This window comes from Necator americanus, chromosome IV (assembly GCF_031761385.1).
Source record: "Necator americanus strain Aroian chromosome IV, whole genome shotgun sequence".
Classification (NCBI taxonomy): domain Eukaryota; kingdom Metazoa; phylum Nematoda; class Chromadorea; order Rhabditida; family Ancylostomatidae; genus Necator; species Necator americanus.
Genome location: NC_087374.1, coordinates 5335589 through 5362276, shown reverse-complemented (window position 1 = coordinate 5362276; position 26688 = coordinate 5335589). Strand labels below are relative to the sequence as shown.

At 39.4% G+C, this 26688-nt stretch overlaps 3 protein-coding genes across 6 annotated transcripts; all 3 read left to right on the top strand.

The window, feature by feature from the left end:
- Positions 1 to 426: 426 nt before the first annotated feature.
- On the top strand, positions 427 to 12371 carry RB195_000434 (uncharacterized protein; the record flags this gene model as incomplete). Of its 3 annotated transcripts, XM_064196778.1 has the most annotated exons (16): positions 427 to 482; positions 548 to 623; positions 739 to 855; positions 2175 to 2308; positions 2417 to 2493; positions 2549 to 2692; positions 2746 to 2907; positions 4405 to 4517; positions 4573 to 4667; positions 6495 to 6566; positions 8704 to 8819; positions 9988 to 10155; positions 10216 to 10277; positions 10728 to 10830; positions 11995 to 12173; positions 12252 to 12371. In XM_064196778.1, 16 exons carry the CDS (start codon positions 427 to 429, stop codon positions 12369 to 12371), a joined length of 1794 nt encoding a protein of 597 aa, XP_064052657.1. The 3 variants fall into 3 exon arrangements, with proteins under 3 accessions (XP_064052657.1, XP_064052659.1, XP_064052658.1); XM_064196777.1 differs by lacking the exons at positions 8704 to 8819; positions 9988 to 10155; positions 10216 to 10277; ... (1 more) ...; positions 11995 to 12173; positions 12252 to 12371 and having other exon boundaries at positions 6495 to 6741; XM_064196776.1 differs by lacking the exons at positions 427 to 482; positions 548 to 623; positions 739 to 855; ... (5 more) ...; positions 4573 to 4667; positions 6495 to 6566 and adding exons at positions 8356 to 8438; positions 9649 to 9762.
- Positions 12372 to 14356: 1985 nt separating this feature from the next.
- RB195_000433 (uncharacterized protein) lies at positions 14357 to 17792 on the top strand (the record flags this gene model as incomplete). 2 transcript variants are annotated; one of them, XM_064196774.1, is made up of 8 exons in its annotated part: positions 14357 to 14451; positions 14788 to 14903; positions 14966 to 15082; positions 15927 to 16097; positions 16834 to 16895; positions 16971 to 17073; positions 17147 to 17325; positions 17673 to 17792. In XM_064196774.1, the coding sequence occupies 8 exons, from the start codon at positions 14357 to 14359 to the stop codon at positions 17790 to 17792; spliced, it is 963 nt and encodes a 320-aa protein (XP_064052655.1). The 2 variants fall into 2 exon arrangements, with proteins under 2 accessions (XP_064052655.1, XP_064052656.1); XM_064196775.1 differs by having other exon boundaries at positions 14366 to 14451.
- A 2334-nt stretch (positions 17793 to 20126) lies between these two features.
- On the top strand, positions 20127 to 25612 carry RB195_000432 (uncharacterized protein; the record flags this gene model as incomplete). Its single annotated transcript, XM_064196773.1, has 8 exons — positions 20127 to 20215; positions 20924 to 21039; positions 21585 to 21704; positions 24366 to 24530; positions 24656 to 24717; positions 24806 to 24908; positions 24970 to 25148; positions 25493 to 25612. 8 exons carry the CDS (start codon positions 20127 to 20129, stop codon positions 25610 to 25612), a joined length of 954 nt encoding a protein of 317 aa, XP_064052654.1.
- Between the last annotated feature and the right edge of the window lie 1076 nt (positions 25613 to 26688).

The window sequence follows — 26688 nt, the reverse complement described above, 5'->3', positions numbered from 1 at the left end:
TCACATATAGGCCACAATGCCGTCTTTTAGCCATCTTCTTCTTCTCTGACGTGAGTGCAGCAAGCAGATATCACAGTAGCCTGAAGACTACCAGTTTGACAATATTGGACCATATTCACTACTTTCTGAACTGACGGGCGCAAAGTTCTGATGATATGGATTCGTCTCAATGTTTTCTGAGGTAGCGGTACCAATTTGAACCCTCAGAAGATAAAGAGGGGAAATTTTCTCTTACGCTCGAACCCATTCGGATGAGCACACTTAGTTCGCCATACGTATGAATATTGTTATCCTTATCTTATACTATTGCTATCTTATTATCTTCCCATTATTATGAGTACTGGGTTGTGATAAGTACGAGAGATGATCACTACGTGTGTCGTAGGTTTCATTTAACTCGTTTAATACTAACCAAGTGGTAGAGCAATGGAAGGAGATTGGATTGCTGTGAACCGAATGGAAGACGTCGAAGAAACCGATAAGTATGCAACGTTTGGAGTTTTGTTTTATTATTTTCATCTGATTTCATACGCTTCTACTTGTTCAGGTCGAACAGAAAAGAAATGATATACAGTTGGTCGTACACACCATCAGGTCGATATGCAGCTGATTTTGATTACAAGGTACGTATGTACTTAGGATTGAGAGGTGTATGTGTTCAATCAGATCGTAGCAGACAAACCCCTTGTTTTGTTTACCCTTCTACTTTGTATCAAAAACCAGAAAAAAAATGTTCAGGAAATTCAACAGCACAACGACCAGCCGGATACGCATCACTTTTTCTTGAGATTTTTCGTATTTGATGTTCTCAAAAGAGAATGGCGTCCCTACTCTTCCAACACGGGACCCTTCAAGGTGAATCTCGACAAGTTGTGCATGGCCATAGCTTGCTTAGTACAAGCAACTCTTTTGACAAGTCTTCAAAGTAGTGTTCTAGAAATTTTCGCGGTTGGATCCTCTCTAGCAATTTCTATGGTTTGTACAGCAAAAATGCAAAATAGCTTAAAATCAGAATGGGGTGTGAGTCCGTTCAGTTTCTTGGTAATTGTCGTTTAAAAAGCGGTACGGAAGTGGGCGCGGCTAAGGCTGGGTCCTATCGAACTTCTTATTGAGAGGGAGTGGCCGTCGCTAAACCAGTGTACCCTTTCCGTTTCATACATGGAAAGTGGGATGAAGTGGACCATCAGGTGACTTCTGATGTGTAATGTTTGATGTACTGAACTACGTTCAGGTTACCTAAAATCGGCACTCCCCAAATCGTGGGGTGGTGGATTTTAGGTGGATGTTTTCTGGATATTTTCGTTGTTGGATCCTCTCTAGCGGTGTCTATGATTCGTTATCTTAAAGCAAAAATGCTATAGCTTTGAAATCCAGAATTGAGATGGATCAGATCGCTCAGTTTAGTCGACGGAGTAACTGTTCGCTTAATGAGAGATGAAATGGACACGGATAAAGTGGTTCCTATCACTTACACTGGTATAAACTGATATAAAGGGGGTAAATCGGTCACTAAACTGAGCGGTCTGATCCAGTTTACGCGCTTTCCGCTTCATGTTATTGCAAATTTTTCGTGAGATAAGGCGAACCATCTATGTGACTTCTGCATGTGTGGGAAATGTTTGATGGTACTGGCGAACTACGTGTCGAACGTTACCCACCACGGGAATGCGGGTAATCGCGTGGGGTGGTGACATACCCGCGATTAATCAAGAAGTGAAGTCAATCCGTATACGGGGTCGTAGATTATGTAGACCGGGTGGTTCTGCTCATCTCTCCCTGAATCACTGCAAACAGCCGACCCCTGAATGCTGTTTTGTACGATGCCCTCTAATGCAGCGTCCCACCCTTGCACGCGTAGCGTCCCTTACTGCCTATCGGGGCAGTCCGAACTGATTTTCGAATAATCGCAGGGCGGAGGCGGCGCAAGAGGTGGAGCGTTGCAATAGATGGCTTCGTACAAAACAGCATTCTGGAGGCGGTTGTTTGCAGTGATGCAGGGAGAGATGGGCGGAACTAGCCCCGTCTCCATAATGATCGACCCCGCAGGTTACGGTTACTCCACCTGAAATCCGCACCACCTCAGATTCGTGGTATGCTGCCTTTAACACTTCCTTATTTCATTTATTTTACTCCTTTTCACTTTTACGTGTAATTTTTGTGACCTGATATTGCAGAGATTCTACTCGTTCTACTGGCTGCATGATACATGTGCTATTTTGCTAGATTTTACAAAAAGGGACAGTTCAGTACGTCAAAATGTATTGAACTTCGATCATGTGAAGAAGACTGTAACATGCGGTATAGTGAGGTTCGCTTCTTCTTTTTCCTTCTTTCTTTCTTTCTTTACTTCTTTCTATTTTGGTGAATAATTCACCGTAACACGCTTCAAATCCTTTCCACTTCTTCACTATTACAGAAATATAGAATTCGATGTGGATTTCATGTGTTGTAGTAAAGATCTAACTTCACAGAGAATTTTTCATCCAAGAGGAGGTTGCAGCAGGTAATTCTTTAGTTGGATCTTGCGGATATTTGGATGCTTTTGCAGAATTATTGCTTTTGTGTGGACATCGTAGTTCCGAAAATGGACTAGTTTGCCGATTAGTTCCATACGTTCCGTTTGTGGATTTCTTCCTAACCACAGATACATTCCTGATAGACACAGAGCACATTATTCGCTCTCTAACTTTAAGTATGTTTATTTTCACTTTCACTGCAGGATCACTATATAAAAGAAACATTCAGATGATCGAATCCGCGTGGGAGGTCATCCGTTTATGTTCGGTACAACACTGACTTTCCTTTTGTACAGCAGAAATGCGACAAAAGTATTCCACTATATAAATTACACACTACAAATCGATATAAGCACTGTGATTGACGGGAGCGAAATAAGTATTTCAGAAAGTTGGTTTGGCCACATTATATACAGTATGGTCTTTAGTTGGACAAGTTTAAAAAAATACAAACTTTGAAAAACATCATGCTACATAAACACAAGCTTAGGTTTGTGTGTCTAGGTGTGTGCTTGTCTTTGTGTCACGATATTGCTCCATAAAGGTGAAAATGTGCATTTGTGGGTCCGGGCGCCCGGGTGGCAGGTTAGCCTTCTGCCACTGAATCACTAGTCAGCAGATGTATGAATGTGTATGAAAGACGTGAAGAGAGATTATTAGTTTAAAAGTTAAAGAAAGTTCATCCTATCAGTCGCGGTCATAGAAAAAACTCAGAAGAATAACCAGGGTGCGATAGAATTTTCGAACCAAGCTCGACAACTTTCTGGCGAGTAAGCTTTGGCACGTGACATGGGGCATTGTCATGAGGTAAAGCAACATGGGCAATTTTCTTACGCTTCAGGCGAACTGCGTCTGCCAATTTCTGTAGTTGGGAAGAGTAGACTTGAGCAGTCACGGTGTACCCATATGAGAGCAGCTCATAGTACAAAACTCGCTTGTAATTCCACCAACAACACAGCAAAATCTTCTCTTCGTGCAATTCTATATTCGACTCTCTTGGGGGTGGTTTCTCACAGGGTAGCCAACTTTTCTACCATGTATGATTACCTTTTCAACACCCGACTCTAATCGACTAATGGTTTCGGGAAGAAAGTCCTACTTCTGCGGGGTAGAAGAAAACACTGAAACACACTCACTCTTGAACGAACAAACGAACAATAGAACGCAAACGTGAAATGGCATGAAGGCTATCATTAATCTGATAAAGATAAGGGTGCTACGTCAAGTCACGAAAACTGCTTACTACAATCTAAGCGGTTCTCTGCAAGCATGTACCCAGTTTTTGAAGAAAGGATCCAGCAAATATGGTGGGAGTAGATACATTCGAGTAGGTATACGGAGGCGTACATTATGGCGCATGCAGTTGTCGGGGCCATAAAATGGTACACAACGTTTCACTTACTTTACAACTAAACCGCTTGGAAAAATTTAACGTTACTAGTTCACAATATTCTCGCTGGTTCCAATTTCGTGTATCATCTCCCCAATTACGTGGAATACTTTTGGAATCCCAGAAATCGCTTTTGTTGCCGCCGGGTCGATCCGACGTCGTAGGACTCGTCTCAGCCATTTTATGACCTTTTGGCGTTGAAGCATTAATTCGGCGCCGAGGGACCCGTCACATACATTTTACCACTTTTTAGCATTGAGGGACCTTTTTGACGCCGTTGAACACGTCTCCCTGTTTTCTGGAAATTTGTGACACACAGACAAATGCATACACTCATACACACATGGACTAGTGCATCATTATACACCATGATTATTACATCGTATTTGGAAAAAAGTGTAGTTTTTATCATCTTCTACACATACGTGAAGTTGGATCTGCAATGGATTAATTTGTTTGGAGACATAATGACGAGAGGATATGTCTACTCCACTTTAGAACATGCTCGATTAAATACGTTCTTATTCCCACAAAATCCCCAATGGATTCCAACTTTGAACTCGATCCCAAACATCTACAACACAGACAGATTTGTTTTACTGTGGAAAGGGGTGAGTTTTGCAGTAATTTGTGCACGACTGCAAATTTTTAAGCAACATACTTTAGCATCGACACAAACGCCGACGCCTGCGGAAAACAAAACTTTACGTGCTCGATCTCAAACTTAATGTCATGCGACTGGTGCACTCATCATTGCTCAAGTGATTACAGACAATAGAATAATTTTTTTTAATGATTTGTCAATGAGAAGATGTCGACACGATCGTAGCAGAAGGGGTTTTTCTAAAGGCGCCAATTTTGGCACCAGATAACATATTCCATCCTTCAAAGGCATCACCGCACAAATCTGGCTGGATCTGGATTTTCGTTGGAGTTTATCTATATCGGGTCGTAGATTATGAATGTAATGCAGGCGTGGTTTGTGTCTTCGTCAAATGAAATGAACTGCTCATCGGGGCGTCCGAATGGACTTTCGACAAATCGCAGGAGGGAGCGGGCCGCAACGGTGGAACGTTGCAATATAGTACGTCGTTAGGAACCTCATTTCGAAACCGTCTGTTTACAGTGATGCGGGGAGAGAGGAGCGGAACCACATCTATATTCATAATCTACGAACCGATATAGGGATACTCGAACGAAAATCCTCTCCACGCCAGATTCGTGAGGTGATGCCTTTAGCTTGTCAACGCTCACGACCTACAACTCTTTCATTTTGGTGCTTGTTTCAGCAATCCCACACTTATCTGTGACTATGGACGGGTCAAAACGACATGTAGCACAATGCAGTTGTGTGAGCGGCTGCTCTTGAAGCGGTGCGGTGGAGCGTAGCGGTTAGGATCAAAGAGGAACCATCCCCGGCTGCAGCAGGGGCTTGTGCTAGCAAAGGTTCCACCACGAGCCCAACCGCTACGCTCTACCGCGCCGCTTCGAGTGCAGTCGCCTACGCAGCTTCACGTCATGTCGTTTTTTGAAAAAAAAACAACCGCAATTATTGTGGCCCTTTTACATCAGCGTATCCCTTCTATACAAATATTCCTGTTAAGTACACTTTCCCTGTTGCGGATTCGACGCGACTCCTTTCGCATAACATCTAAAGGACGCGTCGCGCAAACGCGGCAAGGTCACAACGCTCTCTTCCGTTTCGCGAGCTTTTCGTTCCGCCCACTTTCGCTGCTATAAAAGGACCTATTCCGTGTTTCGAAATTCATTCCATCAACATGTCACCTGGCAAGCGGTAACCGGAACGGACTCCAGGAGCGGATGACATAGATCACGAACAACAGCTCACCTTTCGGGCAATACCATCAGCCAAAAGAAGGAGGAGGAACTGCAGTAAGCTGGAGGTAACCGGCATCCTTGAGGCTGTCCAGCGGAGTGGAGCACATGCTCCCGCGATCAAGACTTCGCTCACACGTCTGGGGGTTTGCACTTGCTGGGCCCGTTAGTTAGTGGCTGGTTAGGCCCCGCCCCTCTCACATTGTATTGTAGTGTATATGTATAATTTGGTATGAAGGTTAAGTAATAGATCATGGTGTCTGTATGCAGTGAGTGCATGGGAACCACAGAAGAGTGGCTAGGCAAACAGTACTTATATGAAAAGTATGTATGTATGTGTATATATTGCCACGGGGCTCGAAGAGCCCGGCCGCAGACGCCCGAATGGCGGCGGCCAGTGGATCGACACAAGCGACGGAGCACAGTGTATGTGCCGGCATGAGGCCAGAGTAGGGGTAAAGCACGGGGTCGCAAGGCTGTAGGCTTAGTTAGAGAGTTAGAGAGTTAGAGAGCCCGCGCGGTGAACCATCGATGCCCGTGGCTACCACGTGCGAATGAACTCTGGCCCGGTGCACACTTCTTGTCGGATCCCTGGGGTGTTAGGATCCGGTAGCAGTTCCTCACGGGACCCACACGTCAATGAGTCTTGTAACTGGACCCGGCTGGATAGCATCCGGGGACGCGGCATTCTCTCTAGATTGGAATTATGGCAAAAAGTCTTTGTAAATAAGTTCTCGGTCTTTTTTTTGCAGGAGTGACTTCGTCTGCATCCATCCGAGTGGTTCGCTCCATACATTCATTCAAACTAAATTTGGAATGAAAATGTTGGCAGTAAATCTTAATTTCCATCTTCAAGCACTAAAAAGTCTTTGTCAAAATGAACTTATTCGCAGCGAACTTCAATTTACTGATTATTTCTTAATTTGTGCCTCATCTGCTTTTTCTGAACATTCTGAACAATATTATTGCAGTAGTTCTCTAGCAACAAAATTCAATTAATATACTTGAAATGTTTTGTGTTACCTGTCGGTTCTAACGAAAACACTCGTCTCTGTTATTAGTATTTGATTTCTTCATGTAATTGAAAATTACGGAGAATAAAATCCTTGCATCGAAGTGTAGAAAACCTCTGTTCATAACAGAAAATGTACCTTTAGAAAAGATCATGGTAAAGCGATTTACCAAATTAAAACAACACAATGGCAATTATCACTCTTAGAACAGGAATAATTTTTTCAATGAATTTCTCAATTTAAAGATTATGTAGTGAACAAAACTTAAAAACTAAAAGAAAATACATCCCATCCTCTACAGTTTAGTTCAATACAAAAGCAAAATGTGTGTAAAGTTAACAAAATCCTGGACAAACGTAGATGATTGAGAAGCAACTGCTGCAAACTCCAAGATAGGACATTTAGTGAGGAAATAGAGAGCGGAAACTCTACTTGCCGCGGGATGATTCGGATTTTAATCTGAACCTCGAGAAGGAGCAAAAAAAGTCCGATTCGGTGATGTTGATGAGGTGCGGCATGCAGAATAATATAAAATGGTTAAAACGTAAAGTTAGTGGAAGTAGTTCAAATGTTCTCTTGTCTTGAAACGGCATATTTTGCCTATGTTTTGTGATAGTGTGACTGCGAGTTTCCATCTAGAAACCTCGCAGGCACACTATCACAAAACATAGTTAGTGGAAGTGTTGTAACGCGTTGAGATGGAGATGCTTCCCTGGTAAAGACGGGCACCGAACTCCCTCCGTAGTGTGGGGGGAACTTTCCAGATCTCCTTTTCTTCTTTTCGTAGAATTTTTTTTCAATATAGTACAATAATGTATAGATAAAATTACATAGACTTAGTGGAGTCCTTCTCCATTAGTTTTGCCGTTTGTTTTGCTCTGAGAGTGCCTCTAAGATAATAGTTTTTAGGGCATCTTCTATCTTTATACCTTTCATACATATTTTCTTTTTCTTCTTTTTCTTTTATTTTATATATGTGTAACTTTTTCTACCCTTCTTTTTAATGAAATTATGTACGATTGGCAACATTCCAATCGCAAGCAAGAAATCTTTCTCGCCAGTTTAGTAGTTTTTCTTGGTTCCAGTCCATCTCCTAAAATACTTCAGTTTGAAGGACTTGAATTCCTGCTTCATTTCTTCTGTAGCTGTGCATAGTTGACCTTCTTCTAGGATGGATTTTAGGATTGTACTACCATTTCGTTTAAAATTTGAACAAAAAAAATCGACAAAAAATTCTAACCCACTGAGACCTTAGGGGGATTTCAAAAATACAACAAGCTAAAAAAACTAATGAAAAAGTACATTACTAAGTTTGTGTAATCCTGTTTATTCACCATAGCACAAAAAAGTAGTGAGAAATAGTTCAAAAAAACAAAAAAAAAAAAGAAGCCCGAAGAGTTTTCTGCATAGCCTTAGCAGATTTGTCATCACATTTGTCCAAGTGGACTACAAGATTCTTCCAGAATCTTTTCCCTCCATGTTAGAAAACAATATCTAAGGACAGTTCAGTGCATTTTCATGTCCCTAATCAGAGCATTTCATGAAAGTCATCTTTATCACGGCCAACGCAGTGCGATAAAACGTAGTGTCATTTTCGGCAATGCTGCAGCTTCTGTTCGCAATATTCTCTTCAACGCTTGCGGACTGTCCTATAGGTACCACATATCATCCAGAATTTAACAGGTATCTTTCAAAGAATTCCAGTCCGTAATTTCCATCGGCATAGGCAAGGATTTGCTAGCACCAAAAAAAGTTTTTGTTGGGTAATTTCACAGTGAAGTTACTCAGAATTCAACATGTATCTTTCAAAGATTTCCTGTAATTTCGACTTCCATAAGCAAGAGGAAAGAAAAAGAAAAAGAAAGCAGAAAATTTCTTCATTGGGTAATTCCACAGAGGAGTTATGGTCCTTTGATAAGCATTGCAAAAATTGTGCTCTTTAATTTAGATGCTACCTGTTTGTGTCGGAACCACAACCGTTTGGACTTGCTGAGGACAAATGTGCCGCCAACAAAGGACATATTGTTTCGGTAACGAATGGATTTGAGAATGCAATGCTCGCTGGTAACCAATATTCTTTTAACACTACTTTTTTTTTCAATGAAACTCGTTCCGCCATTGTCTGAAGGAGGTCGGACCACGACTGTATCAAAATTCGATCTATTTGAGATGCTGGGTATCGCCTGCCCAGATTTGTTTTCTCTTAGCTACAAATAAAGATGACATGCTTCTGCTGAAACTCCTCTTAATAAGTTCTAAAGACTGCGTGACTGATTCAAAGGCTGCCTATCACAAAAGTGACGAAGATGAGGTCACTTCGGAAAAATATAGAGCCCAGGATGTAGATTACGACTACGAGCGTCCTCCCGCTCACTATCCCCGAATATTGTCCTTCAAGAACCCTGTGTATCGTACGAGTGCACGTGAGAGGTTGATCGTGCAAGTGCACGTAAGAGGTTGATCGTACGAGTGCACGTGAAAGGGCTGCATTGTTGCGCACGCGCCGCGCCCACGTGCGAGCGGTCGTTAATCAATGAGGTCTCTTCATTCTCAAAACCTTCAAATGAAGCTAACGAATAGGCTGCTATGGGAGGCGGAGCGTGTGCAAAAGTGGCGCGTTTTAATGTACCTCGTAGGATCCAAGGCGGTTCCCACATCGTTTTTCAGGGCGGTCAAGGGAAATTGAGAGGAACTGCGCTCGTGCTCGTGATCTACACCCCTAGTTCTATATTTGCCCGTAGAAATCCCAAATTCGTTAGTTTCGTGATACACCACCTTTAGAAATTACCACATCATCGAAATTAGTGCATAATGTATATCTTTTTTTTATCGAGGAACACAGTTTTCTACTAAATTTCCCATGGATTCACGTCAAGAAAAAAGCAGTGTTCAGAATCTGTTGTTACGCAAAACATTAACACACCGTTCTTCATCGGAATCAATAAACTACAAGGGAATTGGAGTAATTCTGATGGCACCCCAGTCTCCTACACTAACTGGGCACCAGGTAGGAATTTTCCAGTCCTCTGAGAGCTGAGAAAAAAGAAAAGAAAAAAGCTAGTGTTTGCTACTGAGAAATAAACACTAGAATAAGGATAGTCATTGAAATTGTCATTTTAATTCGATTTAACTTAATTTTTTAAAGTGATTTTTTTTTGAAATTTTCCCAACAACAAAACTATCAATTTCTCTAGCTACTACTCGGTGCTGAATTAATCCAAACGCCTTTAAGGACAGCCCACGGCTTCCGCAACGTGTGCAATAGCATCAGCTCCGGATGGCACTTGGAATTCGATTGCCTGTTCTACTGCGCATCCATTCGTTTGTGCAATTCCCGAGAGCGCTCATCCGGCCGTCACTTGTCCCACTTGTCCGACTCCCACGTGTCCAGCACCTCCACGTGAGCCGCCTTCCAACGTATGTGGCCACCTTATTCCTAAAGAAGTGTTTTTTATTACAGGTGAGCCTGGACATTGTCAATCGGAATGGGCATACTTTGCAGCGACAGACTCATGTTACCGTGTAAGTTCCTACTCCCAGACCTCTAACTCAGCAATCAGGACAACTTTAAAAAATACCGGATTCTCCTTGTTGGGAATGTTTAGCTATCTTTCGCACAAACAAATTCTTCTAACAAGGGGTCAGGATTAAAGGACTGGGCCTGTAGTTGGTTTCCATCCATTCCTCTTTGAAGCTCAAATTATAATTTGAAGAATTTTAAATTGATGAATATGAAATTAAACCACGAAGGCATGTAACATTGTTCTATTTACTGATCTTAAAATTAAAAAAAATTAAATCAGCATGAAAAACCAAAGAAAATCATCTTGTAGACAAAGGAATGCTCTTTCAAAAAGAAATCTTCTTTCAAATAACGGGTCACGTAATCCTAAATTCCTTTTTCCCGTGAGTTTAAATTTTCAAAAAAAACACCATTACTTATGTATCAACCCAATAAATATATTATTGTAGAGATTTTTGTGGGCAAATTTCCTGAACGCTGAAGAGATTTGCACGTCCAACGGTGGCCATCTCACGTCGATCCATAGCGTTGAGGAAAACAGTTTTGTAAATGGTATGTTTCGTGGATATCATTTGGTCATTTGCTCTCTCATCTGTTCATCCATTCATCCATTCATCCCTTCGTTCTTCTATTTGTTCATTCATTTATTCGCTTTCTCATTCATTTATGCTCGAATCTGTCATCATCATTCGTTTCATACAGAGAGGCATCTATATTCACTGTGGTTCTTGGTTCTTATTTCCATGTAATTACAACTTCCTGGAAACGACGAATTCCCTTAGTCTTAAAAAAAATGTTTTTGGGAGTCAGAGAGTGAATATGGAAGAACCAACGTTGGACGGAGTCGTCTGCTCCTCAACCTCCTAATGTCCTCTAAATGAGCAGAATTTTCTGGCATATATGTACGCCTATATGTCTGCTGTATGCTTGTTTGGCATACAGTACGAATCTTCTAGGTATTCATCTGCAGTCGTACACGGCCAGCGAACAAAAATAATTCCCGGTTTTTTTCACCGAAGTTCAAAGGTGGAATTCGCTCCCGTGCGCTAGGTGTCTACGCGTACTTAATAACTAGCTTCAGACTAATAAGACCTCCCTGAACAAAAAAAAAGTTATCGGATTCCACAACTCTTTCGATAAAACTTGATTTTTTTTTCGTTTATTTCGTAGTTTTATGCTTCAGAGATCCTGGTTGTCGATGTTTGGGGAATTTTTTTTTTGTTTCAACTGTTTGAAAAGTCCCCATGGGCAAATACAAAGTACACAATTAACTTTGAATAATTTGACCCAATTATGAAGTTCCCAGACATTTGCAATTTTTTATTCCTTCCCTTACTGAATTTCCTTATCGTCTACGATTTACAAACAATGAAGGATAAAGTGTTTGGCGCTAATCAATCCACCTGGGATGCGCCAACGCGTTCACCTTAATTCAGAATCGTTTGAGGTTTATGTGGGTCTAACTGACACACACAGTGACTTGCCGAAGGTTAGCCAATGTGTAAAGTCAGTTTAACCTCCCAGACAGGCATGGTGCCAATTTATTGACCCGGGAGGCGTGAAAGGCCTATTTGGCGCTAGGGCGATCTCCCACCATCCATGACCCTGCAGTCACACCGGAACCTCTCACCGACTGCGCTGCACCCACCCGCTAAATATTTATAACTCTTGTAGACGTTAGGTTAGTGAGTCCATGGAATATGTACTGCTGTCTAGAGATTGCTGAGTCTGGAAATGACTACAAGGACGACAGCGATCTTACATGGATAGGACTGACACAGGCAAACTATCCTGCTAGCAAAGACTGGACATGGACGGATGGAACAGCGGTCACCTATCTGAACTGGGCACCGGGCGAGCCAAACGACAGTAAAGGTGTCGAGCATTGCGCCCAGGTTAGAATTCAAACTGTAAAATATCCGATTACTTTATCACTCAGCAAACTGCTCGAGGACTCAATTGTGATATTTCAGCTTCATACTGATTATTTGGGTAAGGACCCGTCGAAGGATAGCACCTATCGACATTGGAATGACATGGCATGCACGACCAACATGAGAGCATTCGTCTGCAAAAAGCCAGCGCTGCACTAATGTCCTAATCTCTTAGTATTTTCATAAAATAATATGATATTGCTCGTATTCAGAGTTTGAGGTGTTTATAAAAGGGTCATGCATCATAAAGAGGCTGCAGAAATATAATGATAAAAAAAATTGTAAATGACAAAAAAAAAAGAGAAAAAAAGGAATTGTCCTCACACTAAGGTTTTAGAACAAAACAACTTTTAAATGTGAAAATAAAAACGAGTACAGAGGCAGACACTTTGATCAATACAGTTTCAGCACAATCTATGAAAGATTTAGTAAAGTAATAAAATATGAAATATTAAGAGGTTTGTACTGTAAATAAAGCACCAAAAGTAGGAAACCGAACACAGGCAGAAAATTATATCCAGCGAATCTTCTGATTCCAATAGTATTTCATGTTTTAGATGGCTTATTCAGTAGAAAAAAAATTGTCTATTTTTGAATAAATACGTGTTTTTGTGCTTGGGTAGAATCTTTTAATGTCGGAGTCTACTGTAAAAATTCGTAGAATGATTTCTAATGACCATTTTTTCTTCTGACATCATTGAAACGGAATTTCAAGTTATTTCTTTTTCGGCAACGAAGAATTTGCTCACAGTTCAAGCGAAGCCCTATTATTTTTGGAGCAGAGATCAATTAAAAAAATTCCAATACACTAATGAAAGATAAAATATATATTCAAAGTCGTCTACCATTATTTCTCACCAATCATTCGTGGTTCTCAAATTTTGGTATGTAATGACCACCAAATATATGGTAAAAGTATGGAACAAAATATTAGCATAAAATTTCCACATTTGAGAAAGGCGAGTTTATCACAAAAAGGCAAAAGACAAAGGATAATGTGCACGGCTCTGATCAATCAATATATCGCAATGTGCCCATAGTAACTTATAGAATTTGTTTTGTTCTAGAGAATCATCGAACAAGATGTCTAATAATCACAGGTGCGCTATTTTTCCTTAACCTATACTTTAAAGGAATTCGGGCTGACACTGCGTGTTTCTTCAGAAATTATCATCACGGACATTAGCAGGTGACCACAACGAAGCTCACTGAATAAGTGAAGGTACTCAATACCTCTCAGAGTAATCGTGAAGTTTTTTCTCGAGAGAATCCTATCCGGAGGTTATCTTTAAATGAATAGAAGAAACGGAACAGCTAGACGTAATATGAGGCGGAAAATTAAAGGTGGAGGCGTCTGTGGTGGGAGACGTAGACGTCGTACACATTTGGAAGTTGGTAACCATGCAGTATTACCTCACAATGACTTCAGGTGGATTTATCAAGAATTAAACGATACGTCGTGAACCACTTAATGGCCAAGGAAATTGCTGTTTTGCGTTGTTTTGTGGAGTAAAAGCAGCGTTCACGGATATGTTCGATGTTTGGTTCTATCCGTTAGAAGGTAGGATTCAGGACTTAGCTGTAAAGAGACGTAGACGTAAATGTGCAGAACAAAAGTGAAACACAGCCTACAAATAAAGAGAAAAAGTGGATCAAGAACAGCGTACGGATCAATTTGTCCAACGAAACAACTAACTACGTTGACAGCTCTGACTGCTTCAAATCGTGTGGAAGAGCAAATATAATATCTGCACTAGAGCTATGGGATCTGCGTTGATTCGATTTCAATTGATCAATTGTGAAGTGTTGCTTCGTTGGGTAAATTGATCAGTTACCAGAGCTCAATTTTGAACATTTTCACGAACATTGACCTTGATTATCCAGATCCATTGAAATTTGATCCATATGAAGTGTGAGCATCCTTTTCAAGGGAAAAGATACCACAAATTATTTTTTATTTTTGTATTTTCGCGGCTCCCTTGATTACCCAGAATTGAATTTAACAAAGAATGAGCGTCTATCCGGCTAGGTGGACCATTTTTTAACGAAGACTCTTAAAAAACACGGAGAAGTGTGTTCAGAGGTTGCATTTCCATCGTGCATTTTCGTGGAACCGTCAGTCAGAGCATCCTGATAAGACGGGCATGGTAGGCATGCGGTGCCAGCTACTTCTCTGCTGGTTGCCATTGGCACTGGCAACTTGTCCATTCGGCTACGTATACCAGCAGGATTTCAAAAGGTGTGTAAATTCTTAAGATAATAATAATAATAATAATAATAATAATAATAATAATAATAATAATAATAATAATAATAATAATAATAATAATAATAATAATAATAATAATAATAATAATAATAATAATAATAATAATAATAATAATAATGATAGTAATAATAATAATAATAGTAATAATAGCAAAAATAATGTGATAATACTAATCATAAATAAACCACAAATGCAATAAGAGTGTATGAAAACAAAATGTAGCATGTAATAAAAAAATTTGAATGTATTATAAATATTCGTTTGGAACCAGAAGTCGTTAAGCATTCCTACTTCCCGTATCTTCAGATGCTACAAATTTGTCACAACACCACAAGCATTCTATATGGCAGAAGAGAATTGCCAAGAAACGAACGCCCACCTGATTTCCATTCACAGCATGGCCGAGGATTCTTGGATTCTTCGTGAGCACGGATTAGTCCCGATTGTAGTATTTTAGTCGTATTATGAACTCAATAGATTCCAGAATATGCTACACAGCTTGGAATTAAAGGGAATCTTTATACGGGATTGAATCGATTGATCAAAACTCAATGGTCGTGGACGGATGGAACTCCCCTGGATTACACGAAATGGGCACCAGGTACCGTGAGAGATAAAGAGAATAGTTCAAAGATATTTTTCTGTGTTATTTACGTTATATTTTATATTATATTATTTATTTGACTCTTTTCTATATTAAAAATTTAAATTTATTCTATGTTAAAAATTTAGATTTATTCTATATTGAAAAAAGTCTAGCAGTGAAAACGTTAAAGTTCTTCTACTATTTTCTTATTGCAAGTGGCTAATGGGAAATCTAGCTATACCACGGAATTAAAGTTATTGTTATTGTTTTCTATATTCCTACTTCATCTTAGCCTTCAAACCTAGCTACTCGTACCCACTATTTATTCGATATGTTTTTTTAAAAATAATTTTATATTTATAATTCTTTTTTAGTCATTTTTTACACTTATTCTAAGTATAGAATTTTCTACCGGTGTTTCTACCAATTCTTTAGCGCAACGATTTCATTTTTTTATTGTCTCTTCTTTTCTTTTTGGTCTTCTCATCCCTTTTTCATAACTATTGGCGGTTAAAACAAGACTCGTACAAGATTCGAACATAGAAAGAAGAGCATTTATCATTTCTTATAGTCATTTCACTTCTCATTTTTATCAAAAACATCAAAAATCCTAGAAAAAAACACATTCAAACTGCTTTAACTATTATTTCTGAGATGATTTTTGTGAGATTAGAGCGTCATCTTATTATATTATTATAATAATTATTATAATTTTTTGAATTCAAAATAAGTAAAGATTGTCCGAACGGCATAGAGCTACAGCTAACTGCATTTTATTCAACTACAGCAGCATAAGAAAGATTCTAGATTCCATAGGGATCTGCTAATCAGACCTTTACATATATTACGAATATTCCAGGTGAACCGGACGCAAATGCACAATGCGCAGTGGAGAGCTCAAGCGATGGGACCTGGATTACCGCGTCGTGCTCCGCCGCGTATCCTTATGTGTGCTTCCAAAATTCCACGGATCCACCGGTATCCACGTGTCCTCCTGCACCCACGGCACCCACGTGCCCTCCACCACCGCGTTAGTATGTTTGTGCGATTTTTTTCACTGTGTCAAATTTTTTCGAGTTAAAAAATGTGGATGACTGGTAGAATGTTCATTGCTCGGTGACGCAAGTTCATGAATTTAAGGATAGGACGAAAGAGTAAAAGTTTTGCTGCCGGCAGACGCAGGTATAGTCGAGTCAAAACGGAACAATGCTCGATCCGGTTGTGTAGGAGGCTCGAAGCATAGCCGTAAGGATCGAGGTGGTACCATTTCATCGGTGCGGTCCGAGCGGAGTGCTAGTTAAGCTGGCCAGCTAAGCTAAGGTACCCGCCTCGATCCGGAACCGATAACTCCACTGCGCTGCATCGAGCGCAGCCGCTTACGCAGCCTAGAGCAACTAACTCGAGAATTTGCAAGTTTTACTGCAAAAATCCGAAACAACCAATTCAAGTCCAGGGATCAAAGGTTTCGGATTTTCTTCACGCATATAAAATAATGAAATACTTTTTTTTCGGGTAATTTCAGCACTAATTAACTCTTTGTTGCTTCCTATAATTACTCCTATAGGAGTAAAGGGTTGTCTCGTCGGGTAAAAACTTTGGTTCCTATGTTTCTCTGAGGGGTGTTCGAGCATTTCCTGATCTTGTAAAATACTTTACAAACCTCAAATAGTTCTGTCAAGCACTGTTTTCGATTTTTTTTTTCAAATTTCAATATAGAGGTGTTTGGTAAAGACAAGTGAACGAGGAAAAGCATGAGATAATTTCAGCTGTGCCTGCGCACTGCAACTCGCAATGGACGTACTTTTCCAAAACCGATAGCTGCTACAAGGTCAACCCTTCCCGATTTGTTTTTTTGTGTGCGTGAGGTGTTCTCGTCTTCTGGAGCAAACCATATCCGTTTCAGGTGTTTCATGACGCTGCTTTTGATCAAGCAGAGACCGTATGCACGTCTACAGGTGGACATCTGACTTCAATCCATAGTGATGAAGAAAACGCGTTCGTCTTGAGTGAGTCGCGGAATTTTCTCGAACTTCTGGAAACGTCTTATAGAAATCTCCCAATATTCATGCGTTCATCTAGGTCTCACTCATATGGGCATCGAATACAGGAACGAGAAACAGTTGACGTGGATTGGTTTGAGGAAACCAAACTATCCGGACAATGCGACGTGGGCATGGACAGACGGGTCAAAAGTTGACTACTTTAACTGGGCTCCAGGAAAACCGGAGGACATCACAGGACTCCAGGACTGTGCGCAGGTATGAAAATATACTCGAGTCGAGAGGACATGAAGCTTCGTGCGGTTGCGTAGGCGGCTGTGCTTGAAGCGGTTCGGTGTGGGTAGGGTTTAGGATCCGGTGGGTACCGGTGCTGGTAGCGTTAAGGATCTGGTAGGGAGCGTCGCTGGTAGCGTTAAGGATCTGGTGGGGACCGTTGCTGGTACCACTCATCACCGCAGTTCACGACGGTCCCCCATCGATTCCAACCGCTGGCTTAACCGTGCCGCACGGAGCGCAGCCACTTACGCAACTGCACCAGGATTGACGTCGTTTTCGCCCGACTGTAGTTAGGGATTCTCAGCCTTAATTAAAACTGAATATTCCAGATGTACACTGACTCGCTGGACAAGAACCCCGTCAGGGATACGGATTTTAAACGATGGAATGACGTCCAATGTTCACTGACAATGCGTGCCTATGTATGTAAAGAAGCTGCGCTTCATTAATTGCTTCACTTTCTCGTAAAGAAAAAAGATTCCGCATAAAGCTGTGCCTGGATGGAGTGTTCTGAAAGAAACTGTGGGTGAGGAACGGTTGAAAAGCTAACTCAAGCTCTAATTTACTGTTATGTACACTTCTATTTTTCCGCCGCAAAAAAAAACTGAATTAAAATTTAAAAAATCAAGTAATAAAATGATGGATTTTCTATCAAACAAAAGCGCGAATTTTTCAAAAGCCAACAATGTCTTTTTCTTATTTCACGCAGAAATTTTATGCGAAAATTCCGAAATTGTTTGTAGACATGAGCTTGAGCGGAGAAATCTGCCAGAAAATGTGAAATATCATCCTGAAATAAAAACGGTGATCTGAATCAAGTACACAATACTGAATACAACTTAATTTATTTGATCTCGTCTTTCCTGGGATTAATTAAGCCTACGGTTATATATTTTTGAGTATAAGAATGAGATGCGAGAAAATTCCACAATTATTTTTTGTTATTATTATTTAATAATTATTGTTATTATTATTGTTTATTATTATTATTATTTTTTGTTGCAAGTCGTTGTTCCCTCAACGAGCAAAAAAGTCCTACGAGCAATTTTAAAGTGTGGGAAAATAGTAAATGCAAATGTTTGTATATAGTCCGGATGAAATAAGTTCAGTGAACGCAACGCATCGTCGATTGAGACAGAGGAGAAAAAAACAGTGTAGGTCAAGCAGAAAAAGAACTCAGTTCATTCACACTCGGCACCCTCGGCTCTGAATACGGAAGGGTCCCACCACATAATTGAACAAGAACAGACGAGCCCCATATTGAGAAAAAACGAAACCACTATCTGCACATCACAAAAGACTCTCAAAGTGTTCTTCTGAGACCTACGTGGGACCCTCATAGGTTTTTAAGCACACAACAAGATTTCTAGCGATAAAGTCTGGATCCACTGGCTGAGTCTGGAGAGGAGAACAAGAATTTTTTCCCAAAATGAACCTAGAAACTGGAAAATTTCGTTAATCAAAATCAAATGAATCTAACCACACATAAATCGTGGACCTTCCTGAACGCCACCAAAATGTTGTTTCTTCAAATTTTAGAGCTTTCATGGAAATGTTACGATATTAAGGAAGTGACGACATTTTTTAGGATTCAGAATGAAACCCCCACAGATGAGGGAAAATATGAACGAGCGACGGCAGCGATGTGCTCGAATATCCATGAAAATTTTTCGAGAGTAAAAAATTGTCACATTTCCCTAAACAAGCTATTAATACTTAACGAAGTGATGGAGGCAGCACTATCAAATTTTCTACTAATCTTCTTGTCTCTCGTTTATTTTTATTTGTTGATTACATTTATTAGTATTACACTCGTATCGCATTAGTACTACTACATTATTAATTATTACACTATTAGTACTATTAGTTACCCTTATTTATTCCTCAAATATTAAAGTTCCTTTGGAACACGTTCTAATTTGGGTCCCGTTGCGAATTTAGTGACTCGCAACTAAGATCTCCTAAATTTGATCTACATCTCCGAGATCGATCGCTGATAGAATTACTCGCTGCAGTTTCACGGAGGCGCTGTCTCTAGATGTGCTCATTCTGAATATTTCCACGTTTTGAACGTATTTCACGTTTACATTCTAAAGATTTGCACTGTGACATTTTTAAAATTCACTGATTACTTCTTTTTAAATTCGAGCTTAGGAAACCTGATGTTGTCCTGGTCCTTATTTTAATAACCATTGTTACAGTAACGTAGAAGAGTGACCACTATTAAAGCTGAACAAAAAAAGAAGAGATCGCAAACTTGGCAAAACCATGGAAGACAAAGTATCACGGAACTGACTGTGTTGAGGTCTAGGGGCAAATATAGAATTCGAGGAAAAACTACGGATATGAGTGTTTTCCCGCTCAATTTTCCCTAATCGTTATAAAAACACGGCGTGGGAAACAGCGTTCCTTCCTACGAGGCGCGCAAGAACGCATCGCTCTTGCGCACGCGCCGCATCCACGAGCGAGCGGTCTAAGATCAATAAAGTCTCCTCACCAAGCTATTTGAATAAAACAAATGAAAAGGCTGCTGAGGGGACTGGAGAGTGTACAGGGGGCGTGCTCTAACGTACCTCGTAGGAAATAAAGCGGTTCCCACACCGTTTTTTTAGGACGACTGGAGAGAATTGAGAGAGGCCACGGTTATTTTTTTACGCTTTTTACATCCCGAACTCTATATTTTTCCACAGAGATCCCAACATTGTCAATTTCATGACACCCTGCGCTTAAGGAGAACGAAAAGAGCACGTTGTCCCGGTGAGCTGATAAGAGCAGAGAGCACTATGCTGCTGTTCCTGTTGGTTGCCGTGTTGGCTGCTGCTGTACACGCTGATTGTCCAGTTGGTACCATTTCACATCCGGAATTCGGAAGGTTAGTATAAGATAATAAGTATAGGGAACAATGTGATAGAGTGGCTTAAATTAAGATTTTTCCTCGGAATTCGCCTAGAAGGCGTGATTTTATCATTTTTGGTATCTTTACTAAAGTTTTGGAAGAACCTGACATAGCCGTGTGTATGAAATCTGGGAAATAAACAGCAGCAACTATTTGTTTCTCGTAGTGAGCCTATCAAAGCCATTTGGCTTGGAATACTAAGATATGGGAGACTTATGGAAATAGAAATCTAATCACCTGGATGTGTCACCGCTCAAATTTTTTCGGTTATTTTTTGTGTTTTTAGATTTTTCGATTTCATTTCCCAGAAAACAGTTCCTACCGAAAGAAAATGAATCCTAATAAACCGTATTTGTTTGCTAGGGGCCAAGAGCCACGAGGATAAAGCGGTATAAACCCAAATAAAATGAAATCCTTACTTTTTTCCAAGTAACTGTAGCTTTTCTAATGTTTGATGTAAAGTGGATTTTAATGAAATTTTTGTTTAGAGAACGTTTTTTACATATATTTGACCCAGGAGTCATGTACTCAACGTCAAATATTAAGTTCATTTAGAGCTCTTATTATCTAATTAAGTTTAGTCTATATAGTTAAAGTCGTCCTAAGTAGCAAGGATGAAAGATAAAGGGAAACAAGGCGAGAATAGTAGAAAATGATTCAGAACGAAAACTAATATATTTTCAGATGCTACAAGTTCGTCACGGATCACCAACCATTCTATATGGCTGAAGAATCGTGTCAAGCTATTGGCGGACATTTAGTATCAGTAGAGAATGGCTTCGAAAATGCAATGTTAGCAGGTCGGTAGTGATTTTTCACTAACCTTAACACTAACCACTCTCTACACTGTTAGGGCACACTATGAAATTGACGATGTCGCGGTCTCTCTACGGAAAGATAAAGTTAGGGACGTAAACCACGAGTATGAATGAGATTTCGCTCAGTTCCCCTTAATTGTCCTAAGAAACAGCGTGGGAAACGGCCATGGCGATGGGATTTTCCTACGAGACACCTACTAACGTTCCAAATCTGCGAGTGCAGCCGCACGTGCCGCGCCTGCCAGCAAGCAGGACAGAGCACGTTAGTGGTGCATTGATTGCCATCTTGCTAGCAGAAGCGGCGCGTACGCCTGCGCTTTCGCAGATTGTGGCACGTTGCTAGGTGCGTCGTTGAGAAATTTGATCACAAAGGGCATTTTCCATGCTGCTTCCCTGGACAGGTAGGAGACCCGTACTCCTGTCCTTCAACCTTAACACTCCGTTTTCGTGGCGAGATTCCATCATGGTCAATTTCGTGTTAAACTGCCTTGAAGTGTTACGCGAAGAACAAAAATAATTTATTTTAGAAACTGCTTCATCGCAAAACCTCGGCACATCATTCTATATTGGATATAACCGTATGGTAAGCAGTACATGGTCGTGGATCGATGGCTACAATGCTTCCACTTTCACTAACTGGGGACCAGGTACGGCTGTTTACAGTTCTGGGGCTGTTGTAGTTCTCCTGCAACGGGATTTCTGGATGGAATGTCGCATTTAATAAAAAAAAACAACCATAAGCCTCTAAAGTTTTAGAGTTTAGTTGTAGTTCTTCTTGGGTTTTTTTTTGGTTCTAAAGTCTGCAGTGTTTCAAAATTGAGCGTGATGAAGTGACTAGCACTAAGATGAAATAACAATAATGAAATAATTAATAATAAAATAATCACTACTGGATTCTATAATCGCCGTGGAACAATTGCCGTGCAGACACGCCCTGTTCGGAGATGGGCACCGGATCGATGGGACAATAATCGATAGGGTTTTGACGTTCACAGACAGGAAGGACGTATAAGAATTAATTTATAGCTTTATTTTTAGTAAAGTCCCTGTACTCGCAATATTGTCCAATTGATTCTCGTCCTATCGATTGGCGGTGTATTGGTACCCAACTTGACCGAGGATATAACCGGTGTCAGGTCGACGCATGCATGTTCGGCGGCGACTATACTTCTATCTGAATTAGATTTAGAATTTCATTTCGGATTTGTCTAAAAATCGCCGTCAAGCTAACATTTATAAGTTTTTGCACTTATTTTTTTGTGTAATTATTCAAATAAGTATTTAATTATATTTATTTATAAAGCAAGGCAGCAAGCAAGCAAGCAAGGGAAGTAGGCTGCCATTTACTCGACCGAATTAGGTTTAGAATTTCATTTGGGATTTGTCTAATCATACGATCATAAGTGATCATAAGTTGGAGGAATTTCGGGCTGTAAATCTTAGTGCATCTGTCGAAAGCGAAGTATGTAGAATGGAAAATATTAGAAAAAACAGCAAAAACGCCTTATTATTTAAAATTTCTTTAGTAAAATTTTCTTAATTTCACGAGTTATGCAGCCGTTAAGTATTTCTGGCAGGAGAACATAAATATCTATTCATATATTGATCTAATTTGTCTATAAATGTTTTTATGACATTTAAAAGTAAGTACTTTTGTCAAAAACAAGCAATCAAAACTAGTTGTGTTTCTTTTGAAAGGTTGAAAATAAAGATGGATTAGGGTTAGCTGGCATTTTTTTTTGTACTTCTTTAGTTGTACTGTTTCAAAGAATTGTGCACAGAGCAAAACGACCTGAAGATCAGTGCAGTTGCGTAAGCGACTGCGCCAAAGCGACGTCGTCGCGAGCAACTCGAAGATACAGAGATGAGTGGATCCAGCGAGGGTCCCACCCCGATCAAAGCCGCTAGCTCCACCGCGCCGCTTCAAGAACAGTCGTTTACGTAATTCCACCGAGAATCAGGTGGTTTTGACCCGAGCACGATTCTCATAAATAGCCATTCCACTATTTCGTTTCTACCTCCTCAAACAACAAATAAAAACAAAATAGCACGGATGGTTCTGGAAGAAATCGTTGGACTCAACTTAACGTCAATTTCCTGCTTTTCTCATTATTTGTTTAGCTACATTATTCCATAAATTGGCTTCATTTCCACTTTTGTTCATTAGTTTTTTTTTTTTCAAAAATCGAACATTTACTGTTAGAGCTGCGACTTTGTAAACTGTACAACTAGTATACGTACAAAAACACAGAAAAGCAGCTGCTTTTGTTCTTTCAATAATTCGCTTAAATCGTTCAAATTTAGTTGTGATAGTTCTCAGTCCTGTAACAATGCGTCGACGTAAGTTGCTGGGCGGTGTATTTTGACTAACGCAGGCCCTAAATTGTCCATGACTAGAATCGAGTGAATTCACATGATTTCTCATGGACGGGTACAATACACCATTTTTTTCCTTCGAAATAATGTTTTGTAAATAAACTTTGTGATTAGCCAATTAAAATTTCTGGAGTTTGCCACTGTAGACCTTTCTAGGAACTAGAGCTGGTTTTTTTGCGTGGAGGATAGTAAAAAAATAATGTTCTCCTTACTCATGTAAATATTTGTTTATGCCGATCAAAAGCTTAAAATGTTTGTTTCAAAAATAAAATTGAAAAAAGATATAAAATGTAGACTGCTGATTTCGTACGCAGAAATTCTACAGAAAATTTCTGCAAATTAAGATGACTGGTTTACTTTTATGGACCTGCTTTGTTCTCGTCGTAATTCTCTTTCAAATTCTGTTAAGATTAAAACTACTAGAGTTTCATATGGTCCACTTTGCCTTTTTTTCTACAGTTTCGGAAAGGTAGTGTTGCGAAAAAAAAAACAAAATAGGAGAAAAAAAAGCTTGTGGTGTTTATTCAGCGGCAATAAATAACATTAGAGTAAATGGTCAGTAAACAAAATTTCTAGAAACAAGAAAATTTCTTAAGAATGATAATAAATAGGATTTTCCTCAAGGTTTAGATTGGGATCTAATCTTCATTTGTCTTAATTTGACAATGAAAGCGACTTTTCTGTATATCCGCTGTGTTATTATTTTATAATTCATAATTTATTAGAAATATTTGTGTATTACTTTGTAATTAATTTATAATTTACTATACTATCTTTTACCTAATATATTTAGCTAAACAATAAGGAATAATGAAGTGATCGTCCAACCAGATTAGAAATATTACATAAGATAGATTTAAAAAATTATTTATTAAATTAAAATTAACTTATACAAGTATTTGAGACTCGCTGAGAATATGTCTTTGATTCAGGCCAACCTGACACTTCATCTCAATGCACTGTCGAAGCACTGAACGGGACATGGTATTCCGTGAACTGTGCCAGCTCTCATCCGTACGTGTGCGCGTTCACCTCCAACATCCCACCGGTTACGTGCCCCACATGTCCCGCATTGCCAACATGCCCTGCGGCACCTCGTCAGTGAAGTTTGATGGAAAATTACGTGTTGCAAGAAAAAGAAAAATTAAAAAATAAATTTTAATTTATTTTTTAATTAAATTACTAATTTTTAATTTTATTTCAATTAAAGCGAAATTTTAAGGACAACCTGGACATTGTCAGAATGGTTGGAGCTATTTCAACAAGACTGACTCTTGCTACAGGGTTAATTTTCTGATTTTTTTTTCTAAATTATTTTTTGGAAAATTTTTCTGCCATTGAAAATTTGCCATAATTCATTCTCCTGCTTTAGTATTTCCTCTGGGCAACATTTGAAAATGCGGAAGAAGTCTGCGCGTCTAACGGCGGTCATCTGGCATCAATCCATAGTCCAGAAGAGAACACTTTTGTAGCAGGTGATTCGGCTGCATTCTGATCTCTTGTCGCTGACGAAAAAGTTCAGGATAAAATCTACAGATATCTCGAAGTCTGGGACTGAATACAAAAGCGACGCTGATCTCACATGGATTGGGCTCACACAGGCCAACTATCCTCAGGATACAAAGTGGACATGGACTGATGGGACCCCCGTTGACTATGTGACATGGGCTCCAGGACAACCGGATAACTATAAAGGGCTGGAACATTGTGGTCAGGTCAGCACTTCGTCTCCCGTTAATAAATCGGTTTTTTTTTCGTTTTAAGACAAATTAATTAATTCTATAAATAGTAATAATTAATTCTAATAATGAATTTAAAGTTATACTATTATTCATTTGTTATAAATTATTAGATTATAATAAATTCTAAAAAGAATTAATTAATAATAAATAATAATAAATTCTTTTTCAGACCCATAGCAATAAATTCCATAAATAATAGTAATAAATCTTAGTAATAAATTTAAAATTATATGACTATTATTGTTAATTATTAAATTATAATAAATTCTAATAAGAATTAATTGGTAATAAACGGTTTTAAAAAAATTCCTTTTCAGACCCATAGCGACTATATTGGCAAGGATCCGGCTAAGGACAATAACTATCAGCATTGGAATGACTGCGAATGCACCACCGAGATGCGAGCTTACGTTTGTAAGAAGGCGGCTATGCACTAATCCATGAATAGCAAGGATACTCAATAAATCTCTACCAAATTACTATTATATTAAAGTGTTCCTGTCGCGAAAATCATTTCTAAAAGAGTGACCGTGATCCACAATTTGATCTACATCTACAGATTTTACATCGATCTAAAATAAATATCACAGAATACTCTCTTCATATACAGTACATTGGGTACGGTTTAACAAAATGACCTCGCGTGTCTTCTTCTGAAAAAAAATCTAATTAGTTTTAGTGTATGGACTTGCAGAAACTTTGTACTGCTATTTTTTATCACTTAATAATTTTTGATTATTTCGCTCGTGTATTTTTTTGGTCGATTAGTTCCTAAGCGAGTAATCAGGTCAATAAACTGACGAAAAACAATCTTTGACCTATTTTGTTCAAAAATCAACGAGAAGAGTGGATTCCCGAAACTTATCACGGAAGCTCATTTACAACGCAACAGTTCCGTTATCTTAGGATCTTATCTTAATGGGGGAAGTTGCTAAAAGACATTGAAAGAAGGGAGAACACGGAATAATCAAGCACTTGCTAGCTGGAGGAAAAAAAAACCGATCAGAAGACGAAGAGGGATACGGTCTCAGTGCTCAGACACCTCATGTACTTTAGTACCACCCTCTAGTAAAGTAACTGCCCCTATTTTTCATTTATGAAAAATCAGCAAATAAATTTGACATTCAAGAAAAAGGAACACATTAGTAGCTGAGCAGTTTCTGGGTTCAAATGATTTTAAAATCTAAAAATCATTCTAAAAGTCACCGTTTTAAAATCTTGAAATACATAGCTGGTGGTTCAACGCCAAATGATCTATCAGTTGAACTCAAACCAAACTAAAGAAGACGAAAAAAATTATGGAAATAGGTAGAAAATTCGTGTTCACTCTGGAAAAAAGAACATGAGAAAAGAACTTGCAAATTTATGCATTTATGTTTCACTGCAGGATTTTGAGTGCAACCGTCTACGCAACACAGTCAGCTAGTTTTGACAAAACACTACGATATAAGAGGTTGGCGAGGGAAGAGGAGAAGGAGATACACACAGGGGATCTTATGCTTCTTTGAAAACC